A 12,237-nucleotide genomic window follows, 5' to 3' on the forward strand; every position below is an offset into this window, starting at 1 on the left:
ATGGTTGTGAGCCACCATGTGGTTGCTGGGATTTGAACTCCGGACCTTTGGAAGAGCAGTCGGGTGCTCTTACCCACTGAGCCATCTCACCAGCCCAATAAATTATTTTTTATCACAGTGAAAACAAGTAAATCCAGCCAGGCATGGCTCCGTGGGTGGAGCACCTGCCTAGCTCCCATGAAGATCTGGGCTCCACACTCAGGAAGTGGAGGCAGAAAGATGGGGTTCAAGGGTACCCTCAGCTATGTAAGAGTGGGACGGGCTTAGGCGACACGAGACACTGTCCCAAACTACAGGAAGGGACAAAAGTGGTGCCTGTCTTCAACCTGAGACTCAGGAGGCAGAGGCATCTCTGTGAGTTCAAGGCCAGCCTGTCTATGTAATAAGTCCCAGGACAACCAGGGCTATAAAGAGACCCTGTCTCAAGAAATAAAAATAAAAAGCCAATTTCCACCCTGAGCGACAGACTAAAGGCACCTTTTCTGCTTGAAGCAGAGACCCTGCCGTGCCCTGTCAGCCTCCCTCCCATGTCAGGGCTCTCACACCTGCTCTCCCTTCTTCCAGGGATTTACTGCCTACCTCTGCCCTCGGGTCTGTGTTCAGAGAGAGCCCCCACATCCCTTCTCTCTGCACCCCACCCTTTGGTGGTCCCTCTCACCGTCATCTCTGCCTCGCATTTTCAGGGCAGAGGGAGATGACCCAATGGCTTAGGTTCAAGCATAGCCCGGCTCTCATGGATCTGAAGTTGGAGACCTTTCCAGAGTTATCTTGGCTGGGGAACCTCCGGTCCAGTGTCCCCTTCAGCCTCCAAGGACCTGCCTGGGTTTTAACAACATGTCCCAGTCCTGGGAAAGGCCTGATTCTGGCCAAGGGTTAAAATTAGCAAGGTGAGAAGCTGGAGCTGGACCCTGACCACCCTGGAGCTGCCTCCTGGACTTACCTCAGGGATGCCAGTTCAGGGAGGGTGGTGGCTAGTCAGGGGCCACACAGCGTCTCACCTGTGCTAGCTGAAGTATCCCACATTGCTGGGTATACAGGGCTCCCAAATGGTGGGAGCCACAGGCAGGCCACTCGGTGTGAAGACGAGGAAGCAGCCATGGCTAGTTGCTGAGTCTAGTCTTGAGCTTCTAGTCCCCTGCCTCCACTTTCTCAGTGCTGAGATGACATGCCATGGTGTCTGATTATTATTATTTGAATCCTGACTAGCCAGGAGCTCCAAAGCTCAGGGAATTCCCCTGCCTCAGCCTCTGGAGTGCTAGTGTCGCTGGCGCGAACCACCATTTGAGGCCTCCATCTCATCTCCATCTCATGGACTTCGGGGCTCATTACCAGCCAAGGGTGGCACTGGATATGCTGTGTCTGCCTGGGCTTAAGACAGCAGAAGGTGAGGGAGAGGCAGCTCCTGTAGGGAGATGGGCACAGGCAGGCCCATGTGACCCTGAGGTGGCACGAGGACATGTGTGTCTGTGCAAATGGGAACCTCGACCAGTTGTGAGCCAAGAGAGGCTGTATAGCCCTGTAGTCTGAGGAGAGGACTGTCCCCAAGAGGGTGAAAACCGAGTGCACTGTAGCTGTACAGATGGTTGTGAGCCTTCATGTGGTTGTTCAGAATGGAATTTAGGACCTCGGCTCTCTCTAGTCGGCCCCTTCACTCAGTCCCTGCTCTCTCCAGCCCAAAAATTTATTTATTATTATAAATAAGTACACTGCAGCTGTCTCCAGATGCACCAGAAGAGGGCGTCAGATCTCATTACCGGTGGTTGTGAGCCACCATGTGGTTGCTGGGATTTGAACTCAGGACCTTTGTACGAACAGTCAGTGCACTTATCCGCTGAGCCATCTTGCTAGCCCATGTCTGGCCCTCCATGTGTTATGAAAGGGCTCTGAAGCTACCCAATCCCCGACACAGGGGCCAGCTTCTGCTACACAGCAAGTTTGAGGCCAGCCTGGGCTACAGGGGAGCTCCTGTCTCCTGCAAAATAAAAAATTGCGAGGAAAAAAATAAAGGATAAAAGAAAAAAATCCAGATCATCTGAGAATGGACAGTTACTTCTCTGCTTCTAAACTGTGTCCCAGGCCCAGCCCAGCCTGGGTCTCTGAGAGTCCAGGCTTTCATGCAGGGTGTCATGCCCTAGGCCAGTGGGTGTCCCTGCCTGAGCTCTGTGTGTATGTGGGGTTGGGGTGGGGCATCTGGAGAGCAGAGGTTGGTGTGGGATGTCATTATCTATTGCTTTCTGAACTTGTCTGTGTATCTGTGCTCATGTGTACGTGTGTGTGTGTGTGTGTGTGTGTGTGTATCTGCATACCTTTGCTCAAGTGCACGTGTGTGTATCTGCCTGTGCGTGTACTCACAAGTGCACAGAAGACACTAAGCATCCTGCCCTGCCCTGTCTATGTCATTCCTTCTCAGACAGGGTCTCTAACTGAACCTGGATCTTGATGGCCACCAAGCCCTGTGCTCCTCCTGTGTCCCCCAGTCTCACTCAGCACTAGGGTTAGACATTAGCACGCAGACTTTCACGTGGGTCTTGGGATTCAGACTCAGGTGGTCATTCTTGTGAAGCAAACACTTTTACACACACTTCAACTATCTCCCTAGATCCTACTTCATGGGTTTGAGACACTGTTGTTCACTGAGCCAGGAGCTTGCTTCGTTGGCCTGGGGGTCTGCTTGTCTCGGCCTCCCAGCGCAAAGACTGCTTGTGTTCTGGGAGAACGCCGGGGCCTTTAATCCTAGCATCTACACAGCAAGCACTTTACCAACTGAGCCACCTTCCTAGCCTCCCACAGCCAAGCCCAGACCAGCTTAGAGCTTCTAGACCCCAGCAATCTCCTGCCTCAGCTACCGAGTGCTCACACCTGTCTGTGTCACCCATGTGCAGCTCAGAAACCTTCCCTTGTTTTCTCTTTTCTTTTCTTTTCTTTCTTTCTTTCTTTCTTTTTTTTTTTTTTTTTTTTTTTTTTTTTTTTTTTTTTTTTTTTTTTTGGTTTTTCGAGACAGGATCTCTCTATATAGCCTTGGCTGGACTCGAACTCAGAAATCCACCTGCCTTTGCCTCCCAAGTGCTGTGATTAAAGGCGTGCACCACCACCGCCCAGCATCTTACCTTGTTTTCATTTGTTTAAGATCTCACCATAGCCCAGGCTAGTCTAGAAATCCTGGAAGCCCTGCCAGGGAGACCCAAGATCCTCCCTCCGCCCCCCGACCCCAGGAGGCCAGGGGCTGTTCACTTCCTCATACGGATCCTTTGATGGAGTTCCCAGGTCTGCCAGCCTAAACCAAGCAAACAGGGATGAGTTTTCCATGATGCCACACACCAGGCCTTTTCCTCAGGCCCATGCAGAAAAACCACAACAGAGCATTTTCCCTCTGGGAACGTGATGGCCGCTCCGTCCCACTGGCACTCTGGAGGCTGAGAGAGTGATGCTGAGCTCTGGGTCAGCCTCGGCTACTTAGCAAAACCATGTCTCAGAACACTGTCCCTCCAGGTCCCACAGTGAAAATGTGGGGAGCACCCAGGCCCACAGAATATGTCACCTCATGTGTGGAAACGTCCAGAACAGGAAACTCCACAGAGCCAGAAAGCAGAGGGAGTAGAGGAAAGGGGGAGGGGAGCAAGAACAACGGCTGCCTCAGTAACCCCGGAATGTTCTGGAGTTAGACCAAAGGAATGATTACACAGTATAGAAAAATACACAGTGGCCATATAGTCACTCCAGTCAACTTGGTGAATTTTACACTAACAAAGGAAAGGAGCTGGGTGCGGTGATGCATGAGTTTGGGGCCAGCCTGGTCTACATAGCAAGTTCCAGGTCAGCCAGGGCCACATAGATCCTCTTTCAACAAAAAAGAGGACGTGTAGCCGGGCATGGTGGCGCACGTCTTTAATCCCAGCACTCGAGAGGCAGAGGCAGGCAGATTTCTGAGTTCGAGGACAGCCTGGTCTACAAAGTGAGTTCCAGGACAGCCAGGGCTATACAGAGAAACCCTGTCTCGAAAAAACAAAAACAAAAACAAAAAAGAGGATGCATGAGATGGCTCACCTGGTAAGGCCCTTTGCTGTTTAGCCTGAGTGCCAGAGCTGTATCTGTGGAGCGTGTGGTGGACAGAGGAGACCTGAAGGTTGTCCTGTGCCTTCATGCGTGCTCAGAGTGATGCCCCCACACACGTGCACACACACAGTAGATGTGTTCCACATCTGTGTCCATTGCCCAGAGCACACGCTCATGGTCCCTTCCATTGGGGCAAGTGATGTATTCCTTGATGTCCCCATGGAGCCGAGGCTTGCCTGGATCCCAGCTTCTCCCTGCCCCAGCTTCCTGGGTGTGAGGAAGGACACGGACCTCCACATTGCCTTGCATTTATTGAGCATGTAGTACACTCAGCTGGTGCCCAGTAGGGACTGCCTGGAAATGGCTGCCTTCTTCTCCTGTCATTTTGTTATGCTGGGACGTGAAGAGGGCAGGGTCGGGATCGAGGCTGGTACTGTCTGCCTAGGGCAGGGTCGGGATCGAGGCTGCTACTGTCTGCCTTTTACTTCTCACACCTTCCTTCTGCTCTCTCTGACACAACAGCCATTCTGCACAGCCACCCAGGATGGGGAGGAAAAAAATCCAGATCTCACGCATTCTAGACCAAAGGAACAGGCAGGTGAGTTCCCAGGTGGTGGTGTTACCATTACAGGGGGAGTGGCATTCCGGGCAGGGGCACACCCAGGCCAAGGTCAAATGGTCTTACAGAGAAGTCTGAGTCCTGAGGCCATCTTGGGGAGTCTGAGTGTGACAGAAAGCTTGGGTTCTGTTTCTGGGGCCCAATCTTCCTTTCAGAAGGGAACTGGACATTTGGGTGGAGTTGCAAATGCAGAGAACTTTCCTAGGTTCAGATGGAGACTGAAGCAGAGAAGCCTATCTGCAGTCATTTAGGAACACTCTCCTTAAAAAAAAATTATTTATTTATTCTATGTAAGTACACTGTAGCTGTTTCCAGACACTCCAGAGAGGGAGTCAGCTCTCTCATTATGGATGGTTGTGAGCCACCATGTGGTTGCTGGGATTTGAACTCAGGACCTTTGGAAGAGCAGTCAGCGCTCTTAACTGCTGAGCCATCTCTCCAGCCTTAGGCACGCCCTGTTGCCCTGCTTTAACCCTCCTGCACCCCCCTCCTGTAGGTGACTTTCACCAAGCGCAAGTTTGGGCTGATGAAGAAGGCTTACGAGCTGAGCGTGCTTTGTGACTGCGACATTGCCCTGATCATCTTCAACAGCGCGCAACGCCTCTTCCAGTATGCGAGCAGCGACATGGACCGGGTGCTGCTCAAATACACCGAGTACAGCGAGCCCCACGAGAGCCGCACCAACGCGGATATCTTGCAGGTACCTGAAGCCACCTGCAGTCCCGGGAAGGTCTCTTCCAGGTACCTGAGAACCAAGTTCTAGGGGTCGGATAAGGTCGGAGGGCCCACCCTGTCATCTCTTGTTCCCACAGACACTGAAGAGGAGGGGCGTGGGCCTTGATGGGCCCGAGTTGGATATGGAGGAGGGACCAGAGGGTCCTGGAGAGAAGCTGCTGAGGACACTGGGGGGTGACAGAGGCTCGGCCTCGCCCCCGCCTCGGATCTATGTAAGAGGACTTCCCTGTGCCCCCTCACACCCCCCAACACACTTCCAATACACAGTTCGAGTTTGAGACTCCGGGAGTAGTAAGCCAGTCTTGTCCTGGGTGGGTGAGGAATGCACTTTATGACCCGGGCTTCCAAGGACAGTAACAGTTCAGCAAGCAAGTCTTCCTGCCCCAGTTTCTTCGATGACCCGACACCCCATGCTCTGCAGAGGGAGACCTCAGCCCTGAACCAGGCTATGCAGCTGAGATGGAGCCCACCCGGCAACCCCAACCTTGGGTCTAGGCCTTAATGGAGACCCTCAGACATTTCTGAGGCACAGAGCCCCCTCTGCCTCATTCTCTCCCCTCTCTGTCTTCAGCCCGTGGCCCCCACAATGTCGGTCTCAGAGCTGTCATACCGGGTCCCACCCGCCACTCCAGGCTGTGATCCTAGCGGACTGGGGGAGGCCCCGTCTGTCCACAGCCGTCCGCCTCACTTTCGACCCCCGGGTGAGAGATGGAGCGTGGGGAGGGCAGAAGGGCACGAGGAACCCCGGGCTCTGAGCTCGATGAGTGACACAACAGCCTCTCTCTTCCTGGGTCTTCACCTGCCCCCAGGCCTGGGACACCCCATCTTCTCTCCGAGCCACCTTGCGGGCAAGACGCCCCCACCCCTGTACCTGGCGACTGATGGGCGGAGGCCAGACCTGCCCCCTGGCCTGGTTGGTGCCCGAGGGGGACTGGGTACCTCGGTGAGAGGGGAGAGAGTTGGAAGAGGATGGAGGAGGGAGGGAAGTGGGAGAAAGGAAGGGAAGAGGCCGGTGGTCACATCCAACCACAGTTTTCCCTCTTGGTTGTTCCCGCAGAGGAGCCTGTACAGCGGCCTGCAGAGTCCCGGTGCCCCGGGCCCCGCTCTGGGTAGCTTTGCCTTCCTACCGCCAGGCTCCGCAGGTGCACCCCACCCTGTCTGACTTGCCTGCCCGTTGGGGTCCCTCGCCCCAACCCCAAGTCCGGGAGCGGGAGGGTTGGAATACTGACAGGATCTCCGCTCATCCAGCCTCTGCCCGTAGATTGCAGCCCGGGAGACGCAGCTCAGGGACCCCTGCAGCCCTCGCCCTGGCCACCAACGAGGGACGCTGTAGACCCCGTCCGCCCAGTGTGAGTTGGGCGCCCCCTGGCGGCCAGAAGCGAGACTCGTTTGGGCCGGGCTGAGGGTGGGGCTGTGAGATTTAGAGGGTACTCCAGAACCATGGCTAACAAGCCTTCTTACCTCTCTTGTGGGTCACTCCCCTTCCTGCCTCCCTTCCCCCATCTCTCCAGCAGTGCCCGAAGTCTGTGCGAGGAGGATTCCCCCAGCCGAGGGGCCTCCCCTCCGACACCTCCGGTCAGCATCAAGTCCGAGCGACTGTCTCCAGTCACTGGGACCTCTGGCGACTTCCCCAGGTCCTTCCCCTACCCGCTGCTCCTTGCCAGGCCCCTGGCAGAGCCACTGCGGCCCTCGGCCTCCCTGCGCCGCTTGACCCCTGACAGCTGGCCACGGTAGCGCTCCAAGAGGTTCCTCCAGCCTCCACAGAGTTCCCGAAGTCTCAGGTTCCCTGCACCACCAGGAGGACGAGGGTACCCAACGTGCATCACTAATGAGGCCCTGTCCCTTCCTGGGGGCCCCTGCATCAATAAAGCCCAAGGATTCGGGAGGGCGCTGGGCAGCCCTCAGCTCAGAGCCTCCCGAGCCTGGGATAGCCACACCCAAACTCCTCAAAGGTCCCCTTTTTGCCTACACTGGTTTTGGGGTGCATACCACAGGAACGGGCTCCAAGAGGAAGGCAGGTGGAGGGTGGGGTGACCTAAGCAGCCACAGGCATCGCCACCAAGGGTGAGTGAGTCAGGAGGGCTGAGCTGCTCCTGGAAGTGTGACTCTGGGATGAGGCCATAGCCGCGTCACCATGGCCGTGAGAGTGGGAGTAAAGTGGTTGCCTGTGGTGACCAGGAGTTCCAGGATAGCCTGGGACGGAGAAGACTTTTAAAAAGTAAACAGGAAAGCTGGGCGTGGTGGCGCACACCTTTAATCCCAGCACTCCAGAGGCAGAGGCAGGCGAATTTATGAGTTCGAGGCCAGCCTGGTCTACAGAGTGAGTTCCAGGACAGCCAGGGCTATACAGAGAAACCCTGTCTCAAAAAAACAAAAACAAAAACAAAAAAAAGTAAACAGGAGGCTACTCCAAAACAGCTCACGGGGTAAAGGTGCTTGCTGCCGACCTTGTAGACCTGAGTTTTATCACTGGAAGTTCTACTGGTGGAAGGAAAGAACTAACTGCCTCCAAGTTGTCCATTGACCTCTCTACATGCAGGTGCTCCCCCCACGGATGCAAATGAACGGATACATATATAAATGGGGAGAGGAAGGGGGAAGGGTCGATGGTAAGAGAGCTTGCTATGCAAGCATTAAGATCTGAGTTTGAATCCCCAACATTCATATAAAATAAAAAGCCAGATGTGGCCTGGAGGCCAGAGTGAGGTGGAGAAAGGATGGCTGGGGCTTAGTAGCCCAGCTCCAGCTTAAAGGCAGACCATGTCTGAGGGGAGTAAGACACCCACTCCCTTTCTGTGTCCTCTGAGGCTGTGTTGACACTGTCCCGAAAGGAGACAGACATAAAAGAGGTAAAAACAATGAAAGGGTGGAGCCAGGGCTTTGGGGCTGCACCTTCCTCCTCCAAGTGTGTCCCGGGCTGCAGAGATGGCTCAGAGGGTACAATGTTGGTTATGTGATCATGTGACCAGGGTCCAGCCCCGAGAGCCCTGGTCACGAGCCCAGGGCTCCACAGACACTGCTAACTAGAACTAGCTCTGCTGGAGGTTTGCTGGCTGCTACTCTAGCCTAGAAAGTTCTGCCTCTGGTTCAGGCAGAGTTGCTGTTTCAAAGGGGACACCTGATGTCCTCCCAAAGCTTCTGCCAGGGGACACACACATGGGAGCCGAAATGATGACTATCCATCAATGCCTTTTAGTTTTAGAGGGCGTGGGGTCCCCTAGGGCAGGACGGCTCTGCTGGTGGGAAAAGTACTTGCCGGCTCCTAGTTCAGCCCCAGGAGGAAATGCACATGGCAGAAGGAGAAAACGGACCCCATGCGTTGTCCACTTGTGGCAACACCACACCTTTCCCCAGTCAGCATTTCTCAACCTGTGGGCCACCGAAGATCATTGGAGAAAACAGATATTTACGTCACAATTCATAACAATAGCAAAATTACAGTTAAATGTAGCAACGGAAATAATCTTATGGTTGGGGGTCACCACACCATAAGGAACTGGATTGAAAGGGCTTCCTAGCATTAGGAAGGTTGAGAACCACTGACATAAGTCCATGTAAAAACAAGATTTTAAAAAATAGGTTTCTAAGTCAGGCGTGGTGGCACACGCCTTTAATCCCAGCACTTGGGAGGCAGAGGCAGGCGGATTTCTGAGTTCGAGGCCAGCCTGGTCTACAGAGTGAGTTCCAGGACAGTCAGGGCTATACAGAGAAACCCTGTCTCGAAAAAACAACAACAACAAAAACAAAAAACAAAAACAAAAACAAAGGTTTCTAGGCTCAGCCCTCTGTCCAGGCCTCCTGGTCACGAGGGAGCAAGGGTGGCACTTAAAGGGCCTCTGAAACTCAGTAGCCATCTTCCGCCCTACCCCACTGAGTGCCTCAGACACCACTGGGGTTGGGGGTAGGGGATTGACTGTGGCTTTAGGCCACTCAGGTCTAACACTAAGAAACAGAATCCATGAGCACTCAAGACTGAAGCCAGGTTGTGAGGCCCAACGGGACCCAGGAGAGGCCTCGGGGTTCTAGAATGATCCTCAGGGCTTCCACAGCCCAGACACTGAGCCAGTAGGGCATGAGGAGGTTTCTGGGAAGCAAACAGGCCTGAGAGGCAGGGAGTGGTGTCCATGTCTTTAACCCCAGCACTCTGCAGACGAAGGTGGCACATTTCTGAGTTAGAGAGCAGCCTGGTCTACATTACAATCTTACCCTAGACTACACAGCAAGAACATGTCTGAAAAAGACGCCACACTAGAGCCCAGGCCAGGTCAGGAACCTGGAGGCAGGAGCTGATGCAGAGGCTGTCGGGGAGTGGCTGGCTCAGCCAGTTTTCTACTTTTCCTTTTCCACTTTCTTTTTGTATTTCCAAGGTAGGGTTTCTCTGTGTAATAAATAGCCTTGGGTGCCTGAAACTCAATCTTTAGACCAGGCTGGCCTCAAACACACAGAGCCTGCCTCTGCATCCAGAATGCTGGGATTAAAGACGTGGGCCACTACCCCAGCCTTAGAACCCAGGACCACCAGCCCAGGTATGTCACCACCTGTCTTAGGCTGGGTTCTCCTACAGCTATCGCCAGTTTTAAAAATGCCCTACCTGCTTGCCTACAGCTCAGTCTCACAGAGGCATTTCTCAATTGGCATTCCCTACTCTCAGACGACTTTAGCTGTGTCAAGTTGACATAAAACTCCAGCACGCTGGACTACACCAGACCATAAACAAGACCAAGATGGCTGCACCTCAAATATGGACAGGAGTTTGAAAAAAAACAGGCATGGTGTAGCAAGTTTGTAACTCCCAGCACTGGGACGCAGGGACACCCATCTTCTGTCAACAGGACATTTTGAGTCCAGAGGGTCAAAGTCACTGTGAATTACCTTACACGGACATCTGCATAGATTAATAGACAATGACAAGATCATCACAGAGGCAGCACAGTCAATGTATGGACAGCAACCTATGAGTATGTGCCCAAAAGACAGCCAGACACCCAGACCTGCCCAGGACTTAACGGAGATAAGAGCTGCCCCTCCCCCCTCCCTCCAAGCCACCTGGGGAAGACTGCAGGGTCCTAAGATGGCAGTTCTTGTTCAAGCTGTATCTGAGGCTGAGGTTGTTGTGCATCATGCTTTGGTTTGGAAAAAACAAAGCAAAAACAAAAGGAGGCCTGCCAGGGTGCTCTCAAGTTCACGGTCCTCCTGACCCAGCCCCCCAAGTGCTGGATGCCACGTAAGCCCCACCACCCTACTCTGTGGGTTTAACGCTAGCATTTTCTATTACATTTGTTGTTTGAGTCTTTTGGAATTTATGTTTGCATCAGAGTCTCACAATGTATCCCTTGCTTGTTAGGACAATCAGCTCGCTCCAAACTGTCAAAACCGGCTTTCTCTGTCTCACTGGTACAGGGGTTAGAGATGTGAACCACCAAGGACACTCATCACCCTCTTCTTTTTTTTTTTTTTTTTTTTTTTGGTTTTTCGAGACAGGGTTTCTCTGTATAGACCTGGCTGGCCTTGAACTCAGAAATCCACCTGCCTCTGCCTCCCGAGTGCTGAGATTAAAGGCGTGCGCCACCACGCCTGGCAGCACCCTCTTTTTAAACATTAACTACTATCATGTCCACGGGAGCAAGTGTATAATGCATGAGTGGGGTGGAGGGCAGAGGTCAACTCACAGGCAAGGTTCTCCCTTCCACCATGTGGGTGCTAGGGTTGGAACTCAGCCCTCATCGTGGTAGAAGGTAGAAAACTCCTTTGCCCAAAGAAACATCGACCTAACAGGTGTTCCCTCCTGGTTTTTAATTTTTTTGTTTGTTTGTTTTGTTTTTGAGACAGTCTTAAAATATGAAGCTCTAGTGGCGTCGTCAGCCTGGCTACACAGCCTAGGCTGTCTTTAGTCTTAAAACATGCTCTTGTCTTAGCCCTGTAAGAGAGTGGACAGCCATGTGATCCACCACGCCGGGCTGCCCAGTGAGGAGGGTGTGGCTCAGAGAAGGGACGTGCACACACACAGACATCAGGCTACTCTCTGACCTGGGGTGATGGTGTGAGGAGTGAGCTGGGGAGGTCGCTCATACAACACAGGTCTTACGTTTGCACAGTGAGCTCCATCCGTGGTGAGTGAGAACACTGAGTGGGCATGGTGAGACACATCTGTCACTTAAGCATTTTAGAGTGGGATCAGAACCTCAAGGTCACCCTTGTCTACATAGAGAAGTTCAGACCCTATTAAAACCAAACAGGGCTAGCAAACCTGGTCAGCAGGTTGAGGCTCTTTCTGTGAAGCCTGAGTTTGATCCCCTGGGGTCCACGGGATAGCAGGAGAGACTTGACTCTAGCAAGGTATCCAGTGTCCTCCACACACAAAGTAAGAAACACCCCCCCGCCCCCGCCCCATGCCCAAGTAAAAACAAAGCTAGAAAGTTGCCTAGTTGATTAGGAGTGAGTACTGCTTTTGCAGGGAACCCAAGTTCAGTCTAAGCCCTCTTATTAACCACATAAACAACCACATGTATCTTTAGGGTCAAAGGATCTGGCCTTCTCTGGACTCCAAAGACTGCAGCTATGTGCACACACCCACAAAATACAGATACACACTAGAAAATGAAACGAACCGGGTAGTGGTGACACAGGCCCTTCTTTAATCCCCAGTACTTTGAGGCCAGCGAGGTTACAGAGTGAATTCCAGGACAGACCAGCAGAAGTTACGTAGGGACTCTCTGTCACACACACACACACACACACACACACACACACACACACACACACACACACACACACACACGGCAAGGGCAAAAAGAGAAAGAAAGGAAGAAAAGAAAAAAAAAAAGAAGGGC

General features: G+C 53.1%; 1 protein-coding gene across 2 annotated transcripts in view; it reads left to right on the plus strand.

The window, feature by feature from the left end:
- Positions 1–7,343, plus strand: part of LOC110336560 (myocyte-specific enhancer factor 2B) — a 16,197-nt gene extending 8,854 nt beyond the window's left edge. Inside the window, exons 2-9 of one of the 2 annotated variants that reach the window (XM_021219190.1) lie at positions 4,576–4,651; positions 5,169–5,372; positions 5,485–5,619; positions 5,979–6,108; positions 6,217–6,320; positions 6,465–6,549; positions 6,669–6,756; positions 6,922–7,343. In XM_021219190.1, coding sequence (XP_021074849.1) covers positions 4,598–4,651; positions 5,169–5,372; positions 5,485–5,619; positions 5,979–6,108; positions 6,217–6,320; positions 6,465–6,549; positions 6,669–6,756; positions 6,922–7,141 — 1,020 coding nt within the window. In that variant the 5' untranslated portion in view covers positions 4,576–4,597 and the 3' untranslated portion in view covers positions 7,142–7,343. Of the gene's footprint in view, positions 1–4,575; positions 4,652–5,168; positions 5,373–5,484; positions 5,620–5,978; positions 6,109–6,216; positions 6,351–6,464; positions 6,550–6,668; positions 6,757–6,921 lie in introns of both variants that reach the window. The other variant, XM_021219189.1, reaches the window with a different exon arrangement.
- Positions 7,344–12,237: the final 4,894 nt, after the last annotated feature.

The sequence above is a fragment of the Mus pahari genome, chromosome 19 (assembly GCF_900095145.1).
Source record: "Mus pahari chromosome 19, PAHARI_EIJ_v1.1, whole genome shotgun sequence".
Lineage (NCBI taxonomy): Eukaryota > Metazoa > Chordata > Mammalia > Rodentia > Muridae > Mus > Mus pahari.